Raw genomic sequence first — 27,443 nt, 5'->3', positions numbered from 1 at the left:
TTTAAGAATGTTTCAAATCAGAATTTAACATATCAATTAAAAGTTCAATAAAATGGCTCCTAACAACATTTGGCTATATTCATAGATCAGTGACTTACTCAACCATCATCAGAGAGGCTTCCTTCTGCAACAGATGGGAACAGCTACAGAGACTCATAGCCAGACAATGTGCAGAGACTGAGAGACCTGGGAACACTCAACCGGAAGAGGAGGTCTCCACCAAATCTCTCCCCTCAGGGCTCAGGGAACTCTGTGGAAGAGAGGAAAGAGTGTAAGAGCCGGGGCATGGGGGAAGCGAAGGAAATAATAAGGCCTTCTGGATACAACTGGACCATGGACATATTGCTCACAGACTGTGGCAGCATGCACAGAGCCTGTACCGGTCTAAACCAGATGAGGTCCCAGTGCTGACAGAGGAAGTCCACAAAAGCCCCCAGCCTCAGACCAGAAGCTATCTTCAATTGATAACCCTGCTCACAAAGGAAAACTTAATTTTTTTCCAACAGAGTGAGTGTCACCAGGGATACAAACCACACTTAGCACAAAGCCCCATGCCTAGCAGTAGGGGCCAACACAAAATGAACTCAATGGTAGTTTGGGAACTTTTTTCTTTTCTTTTTAAGCTTACAGGTCCCTTTTGTGTTTATGGGTTTTCTGTGTATGCAAATGTGTAAGTCTCAGAGTCCCTATGTGTTTCTTGTGGGTTTCCTTTGCCCCCCCCCCCCCCACATTGTCATTTGTCCAATTCTGGCTTGCTTCTTTTAATTTTATTATTATTTGTTGTTGTTTTACATGCCTGTTTGTATTCCTTTTTGTTGTTGTTTTTCGAGACAGGATTTCTCTGTAGACCAGGCTGGCTTCAAACTCACAGAGATCCACCTGGCTCTGCCTCCCAAGTGCTGGGATTAAAGGCGTGCGCCACCACTGCCCGGCTGCCTGTTTGTATTCTAATGAAAGATAGAATGGGTGTGGGCTTGGATGGGTGGGGAAGTAGCAAGGATCTGAGAGGAGTTGGAGGAGGAGAAACCATAATCAAAATTTACTGTATGAAAAAAAAAATCTATTAAAAAAATAAAATCTCAAGAATAAGGGGCTGGTAAAATGATTCAGCAGGTAAAAGCAATTGCCACTGAGCCTGAAGACTGGAGTTTGATCCCCAGCATCCGTGTGTTGGGAGGAGAGAACCAACTCCACAAGTTGTCCACAGATTTCTACATATGCACTGTGGTATCTCACACACACACACACACACACACACACACACACACACACAAATAAATTGATATATTTGTTACAAAGCATGAGACTCAAGAGGTAGAGCACTCTTTACATGTAAGGAACAGTTGCTGACAAGTCTGGGGAGACCGCATGGCTGCTCCCTGGCAGTCAGCTTAGAGGTGCTCTGGAGTATTGTCACCCCAGGAATACCCAGGCCAGATATTGGAGCTACCTTCTCAAGTGAATGTTGTTAGACTCCAGTGCCACTCCATCCACACGCTACTGTCTTCTGCTTAGATTACGATTCTGTTGAACAGGAGGCTGGGGCACTAACGGGCAGTTTTTAAAAAGTGAAGAATCCTAATTCATGGCCAACATTAGAAAGGGAAAAAAACAAAACTCTGTTAGGAATTTCATCCCTTTCTGTATGCTAGGAGTTTTGTTCTATTGCTTGCCCTCTCCTGGAAAATACGGCCTGGTTTAGACTCCTCTGTGGAGTACAGTGATCCTCCTCACCTACAGGCGTGGGGGGTGGGGGACACATGTTCCCAGGCTCCCAGTGGCTGCTAAAATGGGAATAGCAAAAAGCCCTAGGAATTATGTTTTCTCTTATATACACACTTAGGATAAAGTGTTACTTCTACATGAGACTCAATAAGGTTAATGACAATAACAGCTCATAAAATAGAATAATTATGGCAATCTACTATAATGAAAGTCATTTAAAACTTGTGAGCCATTTACTTCTGGAATTTTCCATTTAATATTTTAGACCACAGATGACTGTGGGTTCCTGGTACTAGAGCATGGAAAACCACAGGTGAGGGACCCCTGTAAATCTCATTTGAAGTGTTCAATCGAGGAAGTTGGCCGTGTGCTTTTGTTTTCTCTGCTGTTTTTGACATGAGGGGCTGCACTGGCAAAGGCGAATAATATCAGCTTACCGCCGTACATCACGGCTAATGGCTTTAAAAGAATTCTTCAGCAACTGCATAATGAGCTGCCAAAAATATCCTCTGTGCCAAAGGATCTGGGTATGTCTGTTTCATTTATTGAGAATTTCTTGTTTTATCGTGACTAAGTGCTCACCAAGGACATAAAAACTCAAACCTCTAATGTATTTGGGGCTTAAGGGCAGAAACCATATTTTAATGTATCCAGATGCTTCTAGCACATGCAGATGGTAAGCAAGTACCAGCAGCAAAAGCAGATGAGCCTGTGATGTGAAAGTCATCAAGACTCGACAGAACTGACGACAGACGGCATTCTGCTGTCTCCATGGTACACGGACCAGTTGCTTAACCACATTTATTTCAAAGAGTGTTGGATGTCTTGAGCCAAAAATCATGATTTTTGTCTTGCTTGTTTGATTAAATTTACATTTTTCAGTAATCGCTTAGGCCCTGTTTCTTAAGTGAAAGCTACGTGTTCAAAGTCATTTATATTTTAATTTTACCTTGACAATAAATGAAATCGGTTAGGGAAAAGGTTTGCTTAGAATTAAAAGAAGAAGAAAAACTGAGAAAATATTGAGAAGATCTGGAAAAAATGATGGAAATAGAGGAAAATTAAGGTGTTTTGGTTTTCACCGGAAGCAGAAGTCAGGAAGAACAGCATCAAGCCCTCTCACTATCACCTGACTGCGCCACACCCTTGCTCTGTTCCTGATGAGAGATTCCCTCTGGCAGGAATCATCATTCCCACCTCATAATGTGGTCCAGGTGGCGGCCAGCTCAATCACCTGCCTTCTACCCACAGGCTTGTATTCACCATTGTCTGAATTGGTAGGGCTTCTGGAGTATACCATTCTCTTCAAAGAATTCTTTTTTTTTTTTCTTTCTTATATGTGTCTTCTTCTTTTTCTTTATTATTATGTGTTTTAAATTTTATACATCAGCCATGGGTTCCCCTGTCCTCCCCCCTCCTGCCACCACCCTCCTCCCAGCCCCTCCCCTCCATTCCCATGTCCTCCAGGATCAAGGCACCCCTGGGGATTCATTTAAACCTGGTGGATTCAGTAGAGGCAGGTCCTGTCACCTCCTTCCAGACTGAGCAAAGTGTCCCTGTGTAAGCCCAAGGTTCCAAACAGCCAGCTCATGCACTAAGGACAGATCCTGGTCCCACAGACTGGATGCCTCCCAAACAGTTCAAGCTATTTGATTGTCTCACTTATCCAGAGGGCCTGATCCAGCTGGGGGCTCCACAGCCTGTGGTTCATAATTCATGTGCTTCCATTCATTTGGCTATTTGTCCCTGTGCTTTTTCCAATCTTGGGCTCAACAATTCACACTCTTACAGTCCCTCCTCTTTCTCGACAATGGGACACCTGGAGCTCCACCTGGGGCCTGGCTGAGGATCTCTGCATCCACTTCCTTCAGTTATTGGATGAGAGTTCCAAGACGACTGTTAGGGTGTTTGGCCATCCGATCACCAGACTAGGTCAGATCAGGCTTTCTCTCGACCATTGCCAGCAGTCTACAGAGGATGTATCATTGTGGATTTTTGGGGACCTCTCCAGCACTCTGCCTATTCCTGTTCTCATGTGGTCTTCATTTATCATGGTCTGTTATTCCTCATTCTCCCTTTCTGTTCTTGATCCAGCTGGGATCTCCTGCTCCCCTAAGCTTTGGAGGCATCACAATCCCCGACCTCAAGCTCTACTATAGAGCTACTGTAATAAAAACAGCTTGGTACTGGCATAAAAACCAACATGTGGACCAATGGAATCGAATTGAAGACCCTGACATTAACCCGCACACCTATGAACATATAATTTTTGACAAAGAAGTCAAAAATGTATAATGGAAAAAAGAAAGCATCTTCAACAAATGGTGCTGGCATAACTGGATGTCAATGTGTAGAAGGCTGCAAATAGATCCATATCTGTCACCGTGCACAAAACTTAAATCCAAGTGGATCAAAGACCTCAACATAAATCCAGCTACTCTGAACCTGATAGTAGAGAAAGTAGGAAGTACTCTTGAATGCATTGGCACCGGAGATCACTTTCCAAATATAACACCAGTAGCACAGACACTGAGAGAAACAATCAATCAATGGGACCTGCTGAAACTGAGAAGCTTTTGTAGAGCAAAGGACACGGTCAACAAGACAAAATGACAGCCTACAGAATGGGAAAAGGTCTTCACCAACCCCACATCTGACAGAGGGCTGATATCCAGAATATATAAAGAACTCAAGAAATTAGACATCAAAATGCCCAACAGTCCAATTAAGAAATGGGCTATAGAACTAAACAGAGAATTCTCCACAGAGGAAGTTCAAATGGCTGAAAGACATTTAAGGAATTGCTCAACATCCCTAATTATCCGAGAAATGCAAATCAAAATGACTCTGAGATAACACCTTACACCTGTCAGAATGGCTAAGATCAAAAGCACAAAGAATTCTTGAGATAAGGATGCTCCGTTGTGTTACACGACATTCACACAAAGGAAGATCTTTATATATAGGTCACTTTCCTGGCTGGGGGCCAAGAGAAATTCCTGGCCTGGTTAGATTTAAGTCATACTCCCAAAGCAAATTAGAATTCAGCTGCATCCTCGTGACGTCATTCCAGAAAATACCTCTGAATTTGGTTTAAATCAGTATGCCATTTATCTCTGAAATTTAGTCTTTCACATTATCTAAGACATTATTCTGTGACCAGTTAACATAGACCCAGCCTCCAGGTGAAGCACTGTGTTATGGTCCCTCAAGACTAATTCAGCCTCTCTTGAGATTAGTCCAGACAACCCCTGGGATTTCCTTGGTCCTCTGTAATCCCACCTGTCCCTGGACATCTCTGTGGCAATTTGGAGATCAAGCATGTGGGACAGAATTCTCAAGAAAGTGATGTCAGTATCTGCCTAGTTTCCTTGAACTTGTGAACATCTTCTTAGCTGGAGATCACAGGTTGAACTCTCCATTTGTGCTTACAGAATAAGGCACCAGTAAATAACCAGAAGTGATCTATTGTGGTTATCAGCAGGTGCATACACAACTTACAAACTGAGGGCCAGATGGGGGACTGTTTGCCATAGTGACTAAAATAAAAACGTAAAAATACTGTGAGTTATCACAAACCCTTAACTTCAGCACATGCACAATCTCCACTAGAATAGTATTTAATAAAAGCTAGAACTTCTGTGGGTTGTGTGGATCCCATCTCTGGTCCTCATGTTTGCACAGCAAATGCTTTAAGGATTTAGCCTCATTACATTATTTTTAGTGAGAATGGGACTCACATTTTACTCAGCTGGATACACTGAGATGTCTAGATTACCAACTTCAGTTTGATGTAATTCCTTTTGTCTGATTTTGCTTTTGTAACATTTGTGGCATCTTGAAAAATTGATCTCATAGAAGAAGAGTAAAATGGTGTTACTAGATGGTAGAGAGGTTATGGAGGGGAGATGTGGTCAAGTACAAAATTACAATTTGATGGAAGAGATAAACAATATTAAATTCAACTGAACAATAAATTACTGTATTTTTCAAAATCACCATGAGTGAGGATTTTGAATGTTTGCATTACAAAGGGATGATGAATATTTGATATGATGAATCTAATTATCTTTGTATCACTGAATTATTAATTAAGCATGAAATGAAAGGAAAAACAAAACTATACAAAGGCCATATGCAGACTGGATGTGGGAGTGATGAGTTCAAGGGAAAAAGTCATTTCATGGGAATGTGAAGCAGCAGGGTCAAACTGAGTCTATGAGTGTGCTGACTGTGTTCTCCTTACCTTGCAGGCTCAACATGGGAAAAGACCTTCCGGCAGATCGGCTTTGAAAGGTAAGCAGGGATGAGCATAGCCGCCCCACCCCCACCCCCACCCGTTAGCCACCACTGTCCCATTTTATTCTAAGTGGTTTTCTCCTTGGGAATCAATGGCCTTGCCATCACTGCTGTGACCTTGTGACCTTGGGCATGATGTCATTTTATGTTTCTGAGCGTCACTTTCTTTGTAAAATTAGAGCTTCGTTTTATAAAACCCTTGCCTAGTAATCTTCACACCTAAGAGATGGAGACAGGAAAACTGGTAGTTCAAGGCCTGCCTCAGGTATATGGGAAGTTTGAGACCAGTCTGGATTATATGAGACCTTGTCTAAAAAAAAAAATGAAAGAAAAGAAAGAATAGAAAAGAAAACCATAAAATACAAATAAGATAATCATCTATGCAGAAGAGAAATACAGAAGAAATTCAGCATTGATATGAGAATGCTTCTTGGACCAGAAAGTAGGTCTGAAAGATGAGCTCTATAATTACAGAACTCCAGCAAGCAGAATTGACCTTCTCTTGCCTTCATCACCTTGTTTTAGATCCCGTCACTCATTCCTAAGCATTTCCACACTGGCATTTTCCTAAAAGAAAAGGAGATGACTCCCAGTAGCATCCGGAAGATGGTAGCCATGTCTGGTCAGTGCTGGTCCTTTGAGCTACCTGCACTTGGAAATGAAGGGAGCAGACATAGCAAATGGCTTTCTCCCAGAGGTGTGTGATACCCATGTAGAAACTTCAATGTGGACGTAGCCATTGAACCAGAGAGAAGTAATTTTAATTTTATTTTGTTTCAAAAGAATATTTTTACTAGGTCATTTTATTCAAAATTCGATTTATCAAGCCAACAGAGTACTTAAAACATACAAAGGAAATAAGAGTGTGCTTAAAAGCACTTCCTTTTTTTTTTAAGTAGTGGTGGAAGAAGACAATCTTCACCAGGCCCACTGTGACAGCATCAACTTGGCCATGTTCCTATGCAGATACAAAGCCTTGTTTATTTCCCTATATACACGTCTCTTCTCCCAGAACCATCAAAGTTCGGTTTTCTGTAACTTCTCATAGATAGTTCCTCAGGATAGCAGGGAGGCAAGTCTAAGGATATTGGGTTAGGGGATGGCCAAACCCACAAAGAATAAGGAAGGCTGCAGTGTGGAGTCTCTGCATGAATCTTCCTTTCGATCCTTCTTTCGTATTATAAAAACTTTGAAGCACATATAAAGCAGGGAAAATAACAACACAGATGTCCTGTCTCCACCTCTCAGCTTCAGTAAGACTTAGCCATGTTTTCTAGGCTCGCTCTCTCTCTCTCTCTCTCTCTCTCTCTCTCTCTCATTTTAAAGTAAGTCTCAAGCAATGTGACCTTTTGTGTAGGTCAACAACTACAAAGGACATTTTCCTCCAGAACTGTAACGTTGTTACTTTGCCTAAGGCTGCAGACAGTAGTGAGTGTTGGGATGACTGACGGCCCAATCGATATTTCAATTTCCTGATCCCATCAAAAAACATCACTTTTCTTGTTTTGAATAGCTTCTTTATTTAGATCAGTATCCCACAACTCTTCCTGGCTTCTTTTCTTCATCATCGACCTTTGGAGAAGCTGGATTTGTTAGTTGTCTTAAAAAGTGCAGAATGTTAAATATTCTGGAACTTCTTATTCTACTCATTGTGTCCTATAAATTTAGGCACTTTCCTTTTTAGCATTTGGGAACAATTTCACATCATCTTCCTCTTTTCTGACAGACCCATGGAGCTTTATGGTCTCTGTAACAGTGAGCTGTCTCATGTTGGCCCATGGCATGGTCATCTTTCCCTTTAAAGAGCCTGTCTCTCCTGAGGAATGGTGCTTTGAAACTACATCTAAACTCTATAGATGTGCCACAACTCTGGTATAACACTGCTTCTGGGTCCTGCCAGTAGATGAAGCTAGGAAACATACTTTTCTAAGAAAAATAAATGCTGATTTTAGACTATTTCTTACTCAAGTGTAGCCTTAGCATGTTATTTAACTTCTCTGATTATTGACGTTCATCTTCTTTTTCACTGCAAATACTGACTCTTGAACTCGTTTGTTTAATTTCCAAATGCATATTTTATTTTCAAGATAATACCAGTAAGATAGTAATAATCAGAGTATGAGATGTACTTTTTTAAGAATTTGCATATCCTAATTGCACATTCCATTGATATGTATGATTGAAAGACTGTAAACTACTGCTATTTTTAATTGTTTTCTTCTCTTTAAATGATAATACATAAAATTTTGTTTATGGTTTGGTATCATTTCAGTGGTTTAACTTATCTTTGAACAAACAATTCTTCTATTCTTTTACTCTTAGAAACTGACTCAGTTTCTTTACCTGTGATAAAACACTTCATCATAAGCCATTTAAATGAAAAATGATTTATTCTGTCTCATGGTTCAAGGGATAGTCCTTTTGGAGAGGTCAAGGAAGAAAATGCTTGGGGGAGTGGGCCACATCAGATCTACAACCACTAAAGAGGAAATGAATACCTGTGGTCAGCCTGCTTTCTCCTTTTTATTCAGGCCATAACTGGAGACCCAGTGGATGAGGATATTGCCCAATTTTAGCCTGCGTCTTCCCACCTCAGTAACAAAATTAAGATATTTACTCATGGGCATGACCAAAGACTATTCTTTCAGATGAGTATGGGTTCATTAAGTCAACCAGTGATACTATCACACACACATTGGGGGAAAAAAAGCTACCATGAGTAGCCTTTCATACATTTTTTTTTTTTTTGCCAAATATTTTGGAGATAGACTCACAAGTACAATGAGGAAGCAAATCCACACAGAATGTCAGTAAATATTCCAAATTCTCCCTGTAAGTCAGTGGCATTACTTCCATCAGCCATGGACATCAGTTCCCTAATGTCAGAGGATGCTGTCACTCTTGAGATTTCTTTTCCAATCTGGTAAGAAATGGTATTGCTGTATCCTCTAATAGCACATACCTTGGACCAGTGTCCCATAAAAAACAAGTTGAGTCTTCAGTGTTACTCAAGAAAAACACTTTGTGGGAGAGCTTCCCCTAAGATGCTTCCACATGATCTCACAACTGAAAACAAGCTTGATTCCTAGCCTTCAGGACACCAACTCTTACCTGGGTAATGGATGATTCAGTGACAAGAGATGCCATGTACCAAACACTTGCTAAACCATTTCTAGTTCATAGATGAGGATTTGGCAAGTTCTACTGTAAAGGGACTTTTGCATTCCATGACAAAGATTCTTGTTGCAACTTTTCAATGTTGCTGTTGGACCACATTTTAGCTAGAGATAGTGGGTTTAGCTATATTCCAAGAAAACTTTATTTATTTACTAAAACAGGCAACTAGCAGGTTTGGATGTCACTTCTGGACTCCCACTATGGACTATCTATGGTCTCACAGGTAACAAAGATTCAAATAAACTATGCAGATTACTCCATCCAGGAGCAGCCCTCATGTTAACTTATGTTAATCCCTGGAGTTTTTGGTTCCCAACACTAGGGTGTAGCTAGAGTTTTTTTTTTTTTTTTTTTTTTTTTTTTTTTCTCTGAGTCCTGCCAAGCCCCGGCAGTCCTGTAGCCCACTTATAAAATAAACACACAGATGCTTATATTATTTAAACTGTTCCATGATTAGCTCAGGCCTACCACTGTCTAGCTCTTACTCTTATATTCAGCCCATTTCTGTTAATCTATATGTCGTCACGTGTTCCGTGGCTTTACCTGCTGATTTTTCATGATGCTCCCTGGACAGAAGGCTGGTGTCTCCTCCAGACTTTCACCTCCCAGCCTCTCCTCTCTGTTTGTCCTACCTATCCCATATTTCCTGCCTGGCTACTGGCCAATCAGTGTTTTATTTATTCACAACAAACAAGACATTCCACAGCACTATGGTGTCAAATGTTGTATCACATACAATTTTTTTGGTTTAAGTTCTTTTTTTTCTGCTTTATTTTTTCCTATTTCTGTGTTTCTGGAGATGTAGCCTCATGCCCCAGGTCTTACTGACTATTCTCATTTTATTACTATGTGGAATAAAAGCAGATGGTGTAATATCTATACTCCAACGCCTCCCTAAATCTACATGCTTCCAAAGAAAAGTACTGTTAGGACACTCAGCAAGTGCCATGTTTATTTTTGAATTGTAATCTTGGCGCTTTTTTTTTTTTTCGGGGGGGGTGTGTGTGCATATACTGCAGATCTACTGAGTATTTTTTTCTGATTATTCTAGTTTTTTCCCCTGTCCTCCCTCTTCCCGCCCCCCAGCATTCCCCCCAACCCACCCTCTTTCCTGCTCCCTCCAAGGCAAGGTCTCCCATGGGGTGGTCCAAGCCCCACCTCCCTGCATCAAGGCTGCGCAAAGTGTCCCATCATAGGCCCTAGGTTCCAAAAAGCCGGCTCATACACTAGGAACAGGTCCCAATCCCACTGCCTGGGGGCCCCTAAACAGTTCAAGCTATACTTTCAGGGATCATTTCTATAGTTTGTTACTAATTATTCAATTTTTTAAATGTCATAAAATGCTGCTATGTTTCCTCATTTAAGGGAAGGGAGCATTCTGAATATTAAGTCACATCTTAAAACAGATGTAAGTCTCTGGAGTGATATTGGTTGTGTTGACGTGAAACTGGCCAGCAGGGCCAATAAATATGGCTGTGCTCTTGGTCTCTCTTCAAGGTTAACCTGATGTTTGCCTTACTGAAAACTCAGATTTCACCTTAAAGAAAGCCTCCGATTCTTTGGAGGAGTGGTACGGGTGTTGGCATTTTTGTGACTGAGTCGTTTTGTGAAGTTTATTCGTCTACCTGTTGGGCAACAGATTATTTTTAAATGAGCTCACCTAGAGGGAAGAAGTCTTTTTGTCAGATGAAGCCTCAGAGCTTCCCCAGGAAGGAGGTACAGACGTCGTGTGTTGCTGGTGTATGCTGAAAGAAAGGACTTGGGGCTCTCTGTCTGCCTCCCACCTGCAGTGGGACCATCCTGTGAGATACATCCAGATGTTGCCTTTCTAAATACCCTGTGTCTATACTCATGATGTTGGAATAGCAGAATAAATATATATCAGGACAGGAAAGTGACATTTTTGATGGGATCTGGAAACTGAAATGTCGACTGGGCCTTCAGTCATCCCAAGATTCACTACTGTTTGCACCCTTAGGCATGGTAACAACATTACAGTTCTGGAAGAAAATGTCCTTTGCTTTTTCAGAGCTGTATTTGACCTACACAGAAGAAACAACACAGTGCTTGAGACTTTCTTTAATGTATGAGAGAGAGAGAGAGAGAGAGAGAGAGAGAGAGAGAGAGAGAGGAGGGATGGAGGGAGGGAGAGAGAGCACATCAGGACTTCATTACAGAAGTGTGCTATGCCCTAAGAGGAGATTCCAGAGTGTGGGTTCCTTCATTTTTTGGCCCCTCCAACATATTACAATATTAATATTCACCCATCAAAAGCAAACTCTATTTGTTAACATAGAAGAGACATGCTTAACCTATTTAGATTTCAATTAGAAACCTCGATTTCTGTACAAATTTTCAGAGTTTATGATTGTAAATATCCGTCTGCTGGCCTCTTCACAGTTATGCTAGACAGGTCTGACAGTGTACAGTCACTGACACTCTTCCCGTTCTAAGAAAGAGTTCTGAACTAGGATGGCCCAAATTCTCAGTGGCTTAGCACAGCAAAGGTTAGATTCTCATTTGGACACGATGTGATGAAGACCCTGGAACTCTGCAGGCCAGTGTGCATCTGTGTCAAGTGTCAATGGTAGCACATGTTGTTCAGTAAGGTCCAGTGTGCTTGGAGAACTGTGCACTGGATTTGAAACGCTTCCACCTGCATTTGCCACTGCACCACATACTCTGTAGGCAGCATTTGGGATAAAGGCAGAAAGGTGATAGAATGTTAGCAACAGGCACCACAATAGAATCACAATAGGTTCTAGATGTGGTTTCTCCTTCCAAAGCGAGCTGCAGGTTTCATCTGAGAAAAAAATTCATCAGGTAATTAGCCTGGAGCCCAGCAGCCTGCCCACAGAATGACAGGTTCCTGCTTTCAGGTCAAGCTGGCTGCTGCCTGTTTAAAAATAACAGGCTTTTACTGATCTCTTGCCCATTTTCACTTCCAAAGCCAAGACTTTATTCTCGGTAAGTGTGTGTTATCACTCCTAGACTCAGATGACATCACTGTCAGTGTAATTGTATGTGTTTTATGCAATGATTTCTTATGATTGTGGAATGCAACACTTTGTCACTTCAAAGAACATTTTAAAATGTAAAATAAAACACCAAAAATAGCCTGTTCTACTGAACACACATTCTCCTAGAATTGTTCACAATGTAGGGAGACATGATTCAAAGGCTCGGCTCTGTTCTCTGGGGAGCCTACAGCTTCCTGCCGCCTTCTATGTGCTATTAGGTTTGCTGCACCCACTATGGAGAAAATCCACCTGTTGGGCCCATCTTAATCAGCACTGCCTGCTTGGTAGGCCTTTCCTGACCTTTGTACCCAGACTTCCCCATGACAACTGTCAATTTCTCCTGTTATGAGATGTAATGCACTGTCTGGAAACTCATTTCTATGTGTCTCCTCTTTTATGTAGGAAAGTCCTTAATTGTCTAAATTAGACTGATCTTCATTTCTCAGTACCCACATGGGTTAGTTAATCAGGTGGCTATAGAATGAATGAAGGACTTCCTGACAGGGCTGCACGGGGTATTCAGCTACAGTGTTTAGAGAGGGGGCTTCGACAGGACCAGAAGGGAATCTAGCATTTTCTCACCATTACCACACAGCATCCTGCCAGATGATGAGGCGACCTGTGGCTGGGGCAGGCTACCCCTGTTGTACAGGCGAGATGGTGTGGCTTTATTCTTTGTGTCTCTGTGCAAAATCCCCTCATTCTCCTGACCTTCCATCAGCCTTACTCTGTTTCTAAGTTTCTTTCCTCCAGCTGCCAAGTGGTCACAACAAGAGGGGATCCCTACCTGCTTTGTGGATGGAACACCTTGTATTCCATCTGCCTTGAAGAGCCAAGTTAACTGATGAGAGATACAGGAAATAAATCAGTTTCTTACGCTACTGTAGCCCAGTCCAGGAAGGGCAGGCTGTTCCTTTTACCTTACTGTGTGGTTCAGATCTAGTTTGAGGGTCTCCAAAAGGTCCATGTGTTGGAGGCCTGGGCTTCCAGGTTGGCTATATTAGTAGGTGGTAATAGGTGCTATCTTCAAGAAGGGCCAAGGTACTTCTGGAGACAGCAGATTATAACACAGTCAGAGTCTATCCCAGTGTGCCCCTCTAGCTTTCTGAAGGGCCTTTTCCATGTAGTCCTGTCATCACCATCTGCCATGATGTTGTTGAATACCACTAGGCACTTGACGGGGGACAAGCCAGCAGGGCCACTCAGGTTTGGACTTTGCATCCCTAAAACTAAACATGTTTTCTGTTTATGAGGTAGCCTGTCCCCTGTGTCTTCTTATGGTCGTAGAGAGCCGACTGATACTCTCATTCTCTGCCATTTTTCCAGCCCTATTTTATGATTTTCTCAGAAACACTCCAGTCATTCATGCCCATCCACTTCCTGTCAGAACTCTCTGAAATGTTCCTCTCCTGTTTTCCAGCACTGCCTGTCTGCCTCTAGGATCCAACAATGTTTGATGTTTTTATAGTGATGTGTGTACCATATAGTCCCTCCTTGCTTTTGAGTCTTAGCATTATCCCAAGCTTCCTGGGAAAAATTCCCCTTGTCACCTGGCAGCCCTTTGTTCTAGCCACAGGATAGGGAAATAAGGAACATCAAATAGATGTTTGATAAACAAGTGACATTTTAAATAATTATTAGGGTCATTCACATGGGCCCTGGCTTTCATGGAATTCGCCCTTCTCAATACATTTTAGTTACTATCAGATTTGCCTTTGGAGAAGGAGTAAGTCCTTTGAGAATTTAAGGCCAAATTTAAAAGTTTTTATCCTCCAACTTCACGACTTAGTAACTGGGTGATAGAATTTAACATCATTTCTTCAGCTGATGTTATGCACAGTATTTAGAAATAATGAAAATGCAGGCCCTAAGGATGGCTTCATGGCATGTTCTTCAATACAGATGCTTAGACCCAAGAATTGAGAGATAGCCACTGAGAAAAATAAAGTACTTTCAAATTTGTACTCCTTTCATGGATCCCACGCCTCAGTTCTAGCCTGCATCACACAGCATGGTTTGCCATCTCATGTTTTCCAGCACGCTGCTAACACCCAGACTTGAACTCCCTCAGGGATATGTTCTACAGCTTGTCTGTTCACACTACTAGTGAAACCTAAGCCACCACGAGGGTATCTCCAGGTCAGATCATGGTGCCAATGTAAACACTCGGAACCGCCTTTAGTTCTGACTATTGCCATTTATTGCCTCCAGGACCCTGAGCTACAATGACCCAGTCTGATAAAGATAGAGCTTACAAACCAGGAAATGCTTTCTTTCAGTCATGTTTTGAAAGAAAAGTTTTAATTAAGGATTACATTTTTTTTTTTCCTAAAAGAAACACAGATCATTTTCCCAGATGCCAATTAAGTGATACCAGTGCTGGGATGAGTGGAAGTCAAGTTGATTACTTCACAAGCTGGAAACTAGAGCTCTAGGTAAAACTCAACAGTTCACAAGTGTAAATTCAACACACAAACATACCCATACCACACCCCTCCACACAAACTCAGAGATGGACACATATACACAAAACAGAGCAGAACATTCTCTTTCCCCCTCCCTCTCTCTCTCTCCCTCCCTTTCTCTCTCTCATATTTCCTGAACAGAGTCTCCCACTAAAATAACAAGCTCAATGCTTCAGTTAGGATGCTGGATGGTGGAGCTCTCAAGATTTGCTTGCCTCACTTCATCCCCACCCACCCACCATACTATACCTGCCTGCTGGGGCTTTTGATAGGTCCCCACGCTTGCACAGAAGTCTTCTTACCCACTGAACCATTGGCCTAGCCCCCTACTTTGACAACTTTTCTCATTTTAAAATAGGTTACTAAGCTTTTTGGGAATGTTTATATACTCACCGTATGAAAGAATTTAGAGGCCCTTCTTCCAGAAGGCCAACATTTTTTTGTAATGAACTCACAAATAAAAACATCGTGAAGTTAGGTTAAGACAGTCCAGTCACTCCAACAAGTGCTTTCATTACAACAGAGATTTTCATTTTTATTGAAAGACAGCTAAGAGGATGAAGTATTTAACAGAAAGGGCTGTACTGCACACCTCTGTGTGAAAATCATTGTTGGCTTATAAACTATACGGCTAAGTTCTAGTCCAGGCCACCCCTCCTGACTTTGTAGGCATGATTAAAGTAATAAGGAGATTTGAAGTTCATGAGTTTCCTCTCCAGAGGCTCCTCAGAGAGACAAGACAAGAAATACCCACCTTGATGTAGATGAAAGTTTCGTTTTATACATTGTAGTGCACAAACTTAAGACCTCAGTTTGAACTTTCAGAAAGTAAGTCACTCAGACACATACTCACACTTTCATATAAACCTTCCTAAATGTACACAGACTACCTAACCAACAATTACATCATCAGACCTGTGGCCGTGTGGCTTCCTGCCATAGGGAGTGGGTAGAGGAGACAGAAAGACCTTCCATGACTACTAAACATTGTGTTTCCTTTCTGTCTCCTCTGCTGTCCACCGCAGCTCCTGCTCTCTCAGTGGTTAAAAGACTCAAGGAAACTTCACCAGGCAGGAGTCCCAGAGTGTGGGGTTGGCATACCTCCTACCCACCATGGCCATCACTCCTGCTCTATGCTGCTTATCATTCTTGGGGGAGAACACTCTCCTATGTCTGAAGGACTCCAGCTCATGAGCCCTTCTTTCTACACACCTGTTCTTATTATTACCACATAGGACCAGGCCATTCTTCCCTGGAAACATCATGTAGCCTTTCCTTGCTCAAGAGGGAATGTCCCTCATCTCATTCCTTTTAAAAAGGAAAACTGAAATGCCGCTGTAAGTGGGTTGTTCCACTTGCCTGTGGAATTAATTCCAAGTCTCCATTTGCAGAGTCAAGCCTGGCTCCAGGAACAGACCTGATTTGGGCAGTGAGGCAATGAAGACAGGACAGAAACAGACAGAAAGCAGGGATCCCATGATTTTTGCTTTGGCTCCCGCCACCCAGCTCAGCCTGTTTATTGTAACGAGTGAACAGAGAGGCGGGGTTGTTGCACACAGCTGAATCACAGAGGCAGGGTTATTGCTTACCCACCAGTAAACAAAGGGCTTATGGTATCCAGATGGACATGGGGACGAATTGAGCTAATCTGAGTAGGCATGCAGTCTCTGTATGGGAGCAGTCTTCGGGCTGTAGACATCCAGGAGGGAGAAAGTTATGATAACATTTCTGCATATGCGGTCAACACCCATATATGGACCAGAAGGGAAGGATTTGCCATTTCCCCATGAGCTTCACCTCTGAGGAGAAGGCTTTTTTATCTTTCCATCCTTCTGGGACTCTGGGGTCCTTGACATGGTTGACTTGTGTCAACATACACATTCACTTGGGACTTCATTCACTTAGGGCTTCCTCTGCTTTCTACAGCTAGTCTAATTTTAATTCAAGGCCCTCTGCCCGTTTCTCCAGTAAATTCTCCTCCATTTAGCACTTCCTGCTCTTCCTCTATCTCTTCTCATCCTAGTTTCTGCCTCAAGCACGCAGCCTTCATACCATATTGTAACATAATCCTTGTATCAGCTCATCCTTGAAGTCTTTCAGAAACAACTCTGTTTTGTGTGTCTACGTGATTTTTATCAAAACTGATTTTACTTTATGCATACTTCTTTTAAATAAAGTTGTTACCTCCTGCATAAGTGCTTTGTGAAATATCATGATACAAAGGACATATAAAACAACCTATAAACTAGACTATTTTAGTACTCAGAAGTATGTGTGGAGTTTGGATAAATCTCAAGGAACATCATCCATACCAGTTATAATCTTTAAAGATGGAAGATTTGAGCTGGGTGGTGGTGATACACACCTTTAATTCCAGCACTTGGGAGTCAGAGTCAAGTGGACCTCTGTGAGTTCGAGGCCAGCCTGGTCTACAAAGCAAGTTCCAAGACAGCTAGGGCTGTTAAACAGAGAAATTCTGTCTCAAAAACAAAACAAAATGACAACAAAAAAGAAGATAGAGGGTTTGACTGATTGACCATTTGGTTAAGGAATTATTCTGGTCTAGCAAATTATGCTGGTAGTAGATTCTTTTCCAAGGTCTATGATCCCACTTCCCCCCAAAACAGGGTAGGTTTCCAGTACCAGGCATAACTTCCCTCCTATTTGCTTTAAATCCAGTTAGGTAGCTATTGGTTGCCACCAACATGTGAGTACCACTGTTACACCTTTACGCATATCTTGCCATGCTGGTACTTGCCATGGTTTGTAGATGTCATTGCTGAGTAGGACTGTTCACTTGCTTCCCTCTCTAGGCATTCTGCATAGTAGTTTCTGGAACTCAGAAGCTAGATCACAGGAAAGAGACTTTCAGATCGGATCCAGCTCAGATCATCCAAGTCCTGTGTCCTATGTGTGTGGTGTCTTCAGCAATAAGAACCTACCCCCAATTCTTGAGAAGCAACCAGGAGCTTTATCTATAATCTATACTGTTTTGGAAGTCACTTGAACTGCCTGACCAGTCATTTAAAAGGAGGTTTCTTATGTGCCTTCTTCTGTTTTTTTGTTTGTTTGTTAATCTATAGTTCTTGTGGGGAGCATTGTTAATGCATGTGGCTTAACTTCCTTCAAGATATGTGTGTTTGAGTGTATATATACATATATAAACACACACATATGCACTATGTATAATTTTAGATAAATATAAAATAACATTCTTTGAGGCTTTATCAAACAGCCTTGGTATTATTTGTTCCTTGTTCCTCCTTTGTTGTGGAATATTAATTTATGGAGTGTTACATTCATTTATGCTGTGGAATAGTTTTTTAATGATGCAAAGATGTGTTGCATTCTTTTATGTTGCATTTGTTTAACTCTGTGAAGCTGTGTTACTTTGCCTGCCTAAAACACCTGATTGGTCTAATAAAGAGCTGAACGACCGATAGCTAAGCAGGAGAAAGGATAGATGGTGCTGGCAGGCAGAGAGAATAGATAGTGGAAAAAATAGAAGAAAGAGGAGATGGAGAAAGGATGCCAGAGGCCAGCTACCCAGCCACACATCCAGCCACTGAGAAAGAATGAAAGTAAGATATACAGAAGTAAGAAAGGTAAAAAGCCGAGAAGCAAAATATGAAGGAAGAGATAGAGGATAATTCAATTTAGAAAAGCTGGTTAGAAATAAGCTAAGCTAAAGCTGGGCAATTATAAGTAATAATAAGTCTGTATTTATTTGGGAGCTGAGTGGGGGGCACTCAAAGAGCAAAGGGGAAAAAAAACAATTACACTCCTCCTTCAGTATCATGTCCCTCTTCCTCCCCAGTTGGAGGCCCCTCTCCATTATTCCATTTCCCACTTCACATAAACTGTATCCTGCTGTCTCCACCCAACTCCCAACTTTGATCCCCTTACACTCTGATGCTTTCTGTGGTTGGTCCATCTTGCATATTCACATCTAAGGATTTGGAGTGAAGATTGATGATGCAAGAGACCATGCAACATTTGTCTTTCTGGGTCTGGGTTACCTCACTCAATATAATATTTTCCAGGTCCGTCCATTTACCTACAAATTTCATAATTTATTGATTGATTGATCAATTTGGGTGGTACTGGGGTTTAAGTCAGGTTTTATACGTGCTAGCCAACTGCCCTACCGGCAAGCTGCACCCACAGTCTATGGAGGATTTTAAGGCCAAGTAATCATTTTTAATGAAAAGAAATGAAGGCTGGGGATTTAGCTCAGTGGTAGAGCACTTGCCTCGCAAGTGCAAGGCCCTGGGTTCGATCCTCAGCCCCCCCCCCAAAAAAAGAAATGAATATTTAAATTGTTTTATTGCATAAAGAGTTGTTCTCATTTTAGGGATATCATGTGAAAGAATTATAATCTGTTGGTAACAGGCTATGTTTCCCTGTAAACTTCTTAGTATAATTCTGGGAGCTATACATTTTCCTTTTTAAAATGTTACTAGAGTTACTAGAAGCTAACAAACCATCAATCTTATTCTAGCAGCAAAGGCTTTGGCATCTGTTGTTGAAGGAGGAGGCAGCGATATTTAGTATTTTTAAATTTTCACATAAGAATCTTAGGGTTCAAGAAATCTCCCCATAGTCAAAGTGCTTCAGACCACACATGTTTAATCCTTAAGCATTTAAAAAAATTGAAATATTTTTATATACATAATGAAATAGCTTGAAGATTGCACCCAATCTTAGTGTTGCTTTCCAATCTTAATCTGAAGTCCATTCATGTTCTACATACACGTAACCCTGTAGGTAGCTTTGTAGGATATCTTTCTATATATAATATCATGCATGAAGCAAGCTTTTACTTTTTCACTTAGATCTCTGTTGACTCACAAAGTTGTAGAAGCTTGAACACTTTGGATTTGGGGTTTTGCAGACTGATGATCCTCATCACTGGGGAGCATTGGGAAGCAACAGAACAAAGTCCTTTTGTAGCCTGCTCCCCTCAGGACATGCACCCAGCAGAGTAGAGCCCTAAGCCAAATCTCCTATCTTATCTGCCCTGTGAGTAGTAAGAGGCCTGGGAGGGCAGCGTTCAGGGAGCAGATGGGAAACACTGGTAGGTACACATGCCAGTGGCACAGGGAAGGTAAGCATTGAACTGAGACACAGCCGAGCCTCTCACAGCTGCAAAGGGGTTGTGCCAGATGAACATACTGATCTGCTTGCCATAAAGGGAGAAAAGATTGTTTTCACTGGAACCCTCATGAGAAATACTTGGGTTTGAAATCCTCTGCACTCTGTTCTGACCAGTTAAATTTTTCTACTTAGAACTCCACAAAGATAATCGAATTCCACATGGAGTAGAAGGCAATTGCAATGAATTTACTAACATTTTTGCATCGGAACACTAATGGACACAGACCACAATGCAAGGAGAATGAGAAAACCTTGGCCCTCAGAGATGTGAAATTGAGAGCTCGGGCTTTGCCCCAGGCTGCTGGACGGTCATCAGCACTTTCATAAAACAGGTGTTTAGCTGGGCAGTAGTGGCACACGCCTTTAATCCCAGCACTTGGGAGGCAGAGGCAGGCGGATCTCTGTGAGTTCGAGGCCAGCCTGGTCTACAGAGTGAGTTCCAGGAAAGGTGCAAAACTACACAGAGAAACCCTATCTCGAAAAACAAAACTCCAACCAAACAAAAATAAAAACCCAGGTGTTTAACTTCTTAAAGAAAAATGTTGGTAGGCAGTGTTCATGCTTCTCTTGTTTGGCTCATTCACTCTTCCTGGGACATACAGTTAGAGTGTTTATTGCTTTTGCCTGGGAGGGATGTTGGCATGTTTTCACAGTTATCCATTTATGGCGGAGAGGGGTAGGGTAGGAGAATACAAATAGCAAAACCAATTCTATTTGTTGCCTAGAACTTAGGGGAGAAGTCTACAGGGCAACGGAGTCTACTCATTCCCAGTGCAAGAGTGCTGAGATCTAGTCTCCTCTGCTTGAGGTAGGCATTGCCACAATCAGTCCCACAGCTGTGCTGCTCCGCTGCCCTGCCTGCTTCTGAATGGCACCAAGCAGCAGTGTCTCCTGCCGCCCTGTCACTGACTTGCCCTGCCCATCAAGCCAGAAGGAACCTGTAGCCCATGGTCCATAAACACACCTCAGGGACACATGTTTCTGAGCCAGCAAAAGCCATCTGAGGTGAGAGGCAACCATGCAGAAGCAGTAGTTCACGTCCTGACTCTCAGGGAATCCAGAGAAACCCACTGTACTATTAGGGGCGTGTAAGACGACAAGGCAGGGGACCCACCATTGAGCTGAAATCACTAAGGACTCTAAAGACAAAGCAGAGTTGGGTGGGATCAAGGGACAGAACTCAGGAAGTGGTTTGCATCTTGGTGAACTGGGAAGGTTCCTGCTTTCACTGGGGAAGAGATAGGTATGCAGGGGCTGCAAGAGTGATTCTCAAGGTGGGCATGTTTAACCTGTGTGAGGAAGAATGTGGCTGGGAAATGTGGCCCAGCTAAAGCAGATATCACCATCTTGGAAATAAACTGGGTTCAAAGATAAAGGCACATGAATGCAATGGCCCTGACTCATTCTAGGAGTGCTTATCTTTTATGAATTTATGATAATAACAAACACTTGTTTAGAAAAAAAAAGCCTCTCAATACCACAAAACCCATAATTCAGTCCTTTTGCCATTGACCTTGCACTATTAAAACTTAATTTCCCAGAATTCCAAGTAAAATGATTCACAAAAGCAGCCGTTCCCACTGCATCCAGCATTGTTAATTTTATCCTAGGCATAAACTTTGTGAGTAGGGAAATCCCCAGGGAGAGCCAGCAGCAGCTTCTGTTGAGATGTTGGGGAAGGCTTCCGGGCCTCTGGGCTTTATTTCTTTTTGACAAGTGACTTTTTCACTGTGGCGATAAAGCTATTCCTATGCTTTCTAAAATTCCAATGTTATTTTCAACAGGTTTACAACACAGCTTAGGTCTGTCTAAGAGCTCCCATTTCTACTGAGGCCTTGTTAGGTTTGGGCTGTTCTTGTTCATTCACTTTTCATTTCCGCCTTGTCTCAGGGGCTTTTCTTCCTCTTCCTTCTTATCCCTTCTGGGTGACTTTCTCCTTCCCTCTGAAGCACTCACCAGAGTTTGGTTTTGGTGGCTTTGCTGTTTTGCTCTGCTCTCCTGTGAACAGAATAATGAACTTTGACCTTTACATTCCTTCACAAACTAGTATTTTGAGGCTTCCCTGGGAAGCTCAGGAAGATCTGCACAGATTCCCTGGAAATGACAACGTTTCCTGAAAGTATATGTGTTTGTGGCAGGGGAGCTCTCTGACCCGGAACAACTCAGGAGCCAATGTTGCTTTAATCTTCTGGAGTCTAAACCTGAGTGGTTTTTTTAAAGGCATATTTAAACACAGAACAATCTGGCTAAAAGTATTCTTGTGATGATTAACTTAACTCAGCCCCACATGCACAACAAAGCACACCCAGATCTCCTGGAGTAGCAAAGTAAGCTAAATATAAAGCAGGTGTGATTACAATGAAACTCTTTCTAAAGTACACGTGACACCTTCCATAAAGACAGCTCCTATAGATTGACTGAGAAAAATAAGTTCAGGAGAAGTGACTGGAGGAGGGTCTGGCACTGGAAAATCTGCAGCTACTCAGCTTGCACAGAGGTCATCAGGCTAGAAAGCATGTCCACTCCAGCCTTCTGGTTGGAAAACAGGCTCTTCATTCCTTCTCTTGAAGGACAAACCTTTGTCTTCACTTTCTGTTCCAGGTTCCCCTAGTACCTGTCTGTGAGCACAAAGGCCTCCATGTCTCTCACATCTCCCTGCTTCTTAGTTTTTAAAGAGAAAATTGTGTCTCTAATAGAGTCCAAGATTGAATGCATTGCCTGCATGGCTAATCTAATTACCATAAGCAGGCATAACAGAATTATAAGAAGGGCTAGCAGAGAACCAAAGAAACGGGAAAGCCATCCTGACCATGATGGCCTTTCAAAGTTCACTTGAGGCATTTTGTATTACTTTTGATGCAGATCATCAATTGGACCATCAGTAGTATGAGAGAGATCTGACATGTTAAAGCAATACATGCCAGGAAACTGTTGACATCCAAGATCGTGCTTGAGGAACAAATGATCTGTAGTAGCACTATTATGTAAAATTTGCCCACGCCTTGATTTACTTCTGCTAATATTTTTTTTTCTGTAATATTGCTAGTTTTACTAATCATACAGGCCATTTTTGAAATCTCTCTTTGTAGTCCAGTAATCCCTCCTGGGACTGCAAAAACAAAAGCCATTGTGGCAGCAACCATTGGAATTATGCTGTCTGTTGCCAGTGATTTAGAAAATAACTTCAGCTTCATTTGGTGCAGGGTAGTCAACAAGAACAATCTTTTATGTATTTAGAGGACATCTGTCTATTCCTGAGATTTTCAAAAGAAATTTGTATGGCATAGGAGCTGCTCATGTGCATTCTATACAAATAACAGGATGCAGTAGAGTCTATCTGCACCCATACTCACAGGGCTTCTCCCAATATTTCTGTCAGTGGTATTTTTTAAAATCACGCTGTTTGTGCTTTAAATAGCCATCCTTAGTATAATTGTACTTATAATCATCCCCTTCCCTCTAGTAAACAGCTGCCTTTGGAACAGGCCTTTTTTGGGGGCGGGGATGCTACTTATACTGTCCTTCCTGTGGGTTATAAAGGCTTATGTGGGATAGACTTTAGTAAGCAATACATCAGATATTCCTGTCTTCATCTTCATACAACTACGGTTTCAACTATCTAAAGAGTACTCATGCTAAAATCTGCATCATAACATTTGGATTGATCCGATAGATTAGTCCAACCAAATAATCCTCCATTCATGTGACTAATATTTGTGTATCATCTTTTGTTCAGACAGTCGGTCCCAAAGGATAAAACAATCCTTAGCATGCCAAAACAACATCATACTGTGTCCTATTACAGATGTGCCTTTTATCTGCCGCCTCCAGCCCCACAAACATCATTTGGATTCTGCATTAACTGCTGAGAATTAACATGTAATATAGTCAGTAGATCCAACAGCATCATTTTTGGACGAGTAGTATAGTGTCCTCATTATCTACCTGAGGTCTTGGCTTAATGAGTTAAAATCTTAATGTCTCCATAAGTCATCAGCTTATTCTTCCTTTTGGGAACATCTCTTCTTGATGGGTTTGCCATCCGGCTTCAGTCACTCCATTTGTCCAGTGGTTTCTGGGATGATGTCCTGGTCAGATGCATCATAGTGGGAGCCACCTGGGACTTCGTTTATTTCATGGAAGGAGATGATCATAACCTCATCCTGACATAAAAACACTTGAATATTTTCATTGACTAGTTTCTAGGTCTTTCTGTTGAACATAAACTTTTGGCTGTGTCTCTTTTAGGGGAAAAAATGCTTGCTTTGGGGCTGAAGAAGAAGCCTTATCCTTTAAAGTGAAAAAAATTAAAAGAAAGCATGACTAAATATAGCTTAGTATATAGAGATTTAGGTGGGTGTATATGACCTTTTTATTTTTGAAATTTGTAATTTAATTGTTTGATCTTGTCATTTCACAAAAGCTTGACCCTGTGGATTATAGAGGATTCTAGAAATGCGATTAATATTCCATAAATTGCAAGCTTCCTTAAAGTGTTTGCTAGTATAAGCAGGACCATTATCAGTTCTTAGTTGTAATGGGAATCTAGACAAGAAGACAAGCATAATATCTGTTTACCAAATGGCATTAGATTTTATCACTTAGGATAATGATTATCTATAGATTATGAGTAACATGCTAATGCTACCTGCCATTTGTTATTAGTGTGAAACAAATAACCAACCTATATTTTCCTTAACAACACAGTGATTTCTGTATTATTCAGTGCCGCCCTTTTCTAACCTTGACAATTAAAACATCAGGGATTTTTTCGGTCATAGACTACTGTTTTATTCCTTTACCAGAATCAATTATATTTTTACAGCGTATTATTCATTAGTTATAATTAACTTAGGTACAGATTTTGATATTCTTCATCTGCAAGTTCAAAATTCAAATGAAAACTAGAAGAATTGTCCTTATTTTTGATGGCAAATCAGACCTGAACCAAAGTCACCTGCCGGTTTAGGGGAGACTGTTTCGGTCAGTATGCATGTCCTCTCCATGTGCTTGAGAGAGAAAACAATATCCTGATGTCTACCTCCCATGCTACATCATACTCATAACACATGCCTTTGGAGATTTGAGAAGTATGCCTTACGAAAAACATCTAGTTCTTAGAAATTTGAACATGGATGTTGTATTATCTTCATGTCTTCCCTCCAGGGCCTTCCACCTATTAGGAATGTTTCCCCAGAGAATGTCTTTCAAACTTACTTTTTTTTTTTTTTAACTATGACTACTCCAAGAAGTACACTCTGTGTCTTGATCTAATACAACACGTTTAGTTTACATGTTTTAAAAATATGTAATTATAAAGACCTGAATTTGGATCTCCAGTAACCTTGTGGAAGCTGGGTGCAACAATACACATCTGTCACCCCAGTAATGATGGTGTGGTGGCTGAGACGAGTGGATCCTGAGGGCCTGTTTCCAGGGATGTAACTAAATGGCAAGCTCTGGGTTAATTAAATGAGAGACGCTGTCTCAAAAAAATAAGGTGGACATGATATAGGTAACATTTGATGTTGCCCCCAGACCACCTGCACAAACACTACAGTACACTACACACACACACACACACACTTCCTGCACCTTTTAAGCATCGCTCTCAGCCTCCCCTGGTCTGGGAAAGCAAGTGTCTTCCTCCACACTGTCAGTGCAGGGCCTGCCAAAAATCTCATAATGTAGCAGACATTCGCACACATTTGTTGAGTTAATTCAGCAGGAATCGGGTTCATTTTAAGGTCTTGTATTCCAAAGTTTATGCTGATTGTTTTATTCATTGTTATATTGGAGTCACACAGAAAGACTCTTAGTTTTTCTGGCCCAGGGTTTAGAAGGAGAATAAATGCCCTCCCCTGCTGCTGCTCCCCACCCACTGTGTATCTCAACGAAATTAATTTCTTCTTTTCCAAGATGGTCAATGTACCAGTCTAAGAAAAGGGGGATATCTGAGATGACAATGTGTTTATTACTAGTGTGTTTGAATGATTGAGATTTGTTATTTGTAATTTCTTTTTCAGTATTTTTTGTTTTACTTGTGTGGATGTTTGGCCTGCTTGTATGTCTGTGCATTTTGTGCATGCCTGGTGCCCACAGAGGCCAGAAGAAAGAAGCATATCCCCTGGAACTGAAGTTGCAGGAGGTTGTGAGCCACCATGTGGGGGCTGGGAATCAAACCCAGGTCCTTGGGAAGATCCGCCAGTGTTCCTGACATTGTACCATCTCTCCAACCCTAAGACTGATCTTTCTGCTTACCATCAGCATTGTCCTAACAAACCCCTCTCCAATGGGCCCGGCATCTTCACCAGTTAGACAATCATTGATAAAAGTGACAGTTTTATCAGTCACTGATAAAAGATGTCAAAGAGTCTCCAGGGAGGAGACAGTTCAGAGAAACTGTGAGGTTAGCTGGAGGATACAGATATGGAGCGAGTCCTGAGATAGGGCCTAGGGCACTAGAGCGGGCTCTGAGTTGGTGATGCTGGTCCCAGGGCATGGTTTGGGATCTTACCAAGAGAGACACAGGGCAAAGGGAGTATGCAAGTTTGAATTTGTCAGTAGCAGTCATGTGCTGCTAAATGTGCACTGCTGGTCACACCTGGAAACATACTTGCTACACAGTGATTACCAGTCTGTATGATGAGCTGCTCTCACAGGGTTCCTGTGAAGCTAGAAGTGGTCTAGGATAATGTTCTCAGGGCCATTGAGATGGCAAGCTCCAGCATAGTCCAGAAGAGCAGCACTCACAAAAACAAACAAGCAGCCATGCTCTGAGCCCTGCATCAGCCTCCCCCGATGAGGAACCAGCTCCTTTGAACAGAGGCTTCCGAAATGACCTGTGACATTCCAGCAGCTTGCTGGTGTAAGAATGAAGTGTCCTCACGGTGGAATTGTGACAGAGCTGAGAGGATTGAAATGTTTAAGTAACCTTGTAGCTTTATAGTATACAAATCCAGGAACTGATGGGGGGATTGCGACACAAAGTATCCCCTGTAATAATTAGAGCCCTGAGCTTGACTGTTACCTTAGTAGGAGAAAAGGGCTTAGTTTCCATTTCACAGCAACAAAAGCGATCCTTGCCTTTTAAAAATGAATCATTAATTATAGAAGCCCTTTACTTTACTTGAATACTGAAAGGAATTGTAAATCTAATTTAAGAATTTTCCCCACTCACATCAAATACATCATTCTACTACATGTGACTTGGTTGTGGGGAGATGAATATTAAATTAAAAAACAGAATGTGTGTGTGTGTGTGTGTGTGTGTGTGTGTGTGTGTGTGTGTGTGTGTATGCAGGAGCAGGAATCAGGTTTGTAGGTTTTTGTAATTATATCTGCATTCACCTCATTGCTTTGATGTCATTGAAACCCCCTCAGTGGTGGCACATGTGGTGGTACATATCATACAGAGGTAAACAATGGGACACTAACAATTCATAGTATGTGAGTTTCAGAAACCACCAGAAAACTATGTGAAAGCATTTTGGTAAGCTCTCATTCATTTAATGGATGGCCATGTGGTATTTTAATTGTGTTACCACAATTCACTTGCACTTGACCTTTCTGCTAGGCCTGTACAAGAGGATTTGCTCCC

The 27,443-nt window shown here is 41.7% G+C and overlaps 1 protein-coding gene and 1 pseudogene across 3 annotated transcripts in view; both read left to right on the top strand.

Annotated features, from left to right (window-relative positions):
* Piezo2 (piezo type mechanosensitive ion channel component 2) overlaps positions 1–27,443 on the top strand; it is a 376,725-nt gene that overhangs the window by 199,584 nt on the left and 149,698 nt on the right. For all 3 annotated transcript variants that reach the window (XM_036205320.1, XM_036205319.1, XM_036205318.1), the window contains exon 4: positions 5,979–6,021. In XM_036205320.1, the coding sequence (XP_036061213.1) occupies positions 5,979–6,021 (43 nt within the window). The remainder of the gene's footprint in view (positions 1–5,978; positions 6,022–27,443) is intronic.
* LOC118595058 lies at positions 10,475–10,583 on the top strand (annotated as a pseudogene).

The sequence above is a fragment of the Onychomys torridus genome, chromosome 13, assembly GCF_903995425.1.
Source record: "Onychomys torridus chromosome 13, mOncTor1.1, whole genome shotgun sequence".
Classification (NCBI taxonomy): domain Eukaryota; kingdom Metazoa; phylum Chordata; class Mammalia; order Rodentia; family Cricetidae; genus Onychomys; species Onychomys torridus.
This window is presented reverse-complemented; position numbering and strand designations above follow the sequence as displayed.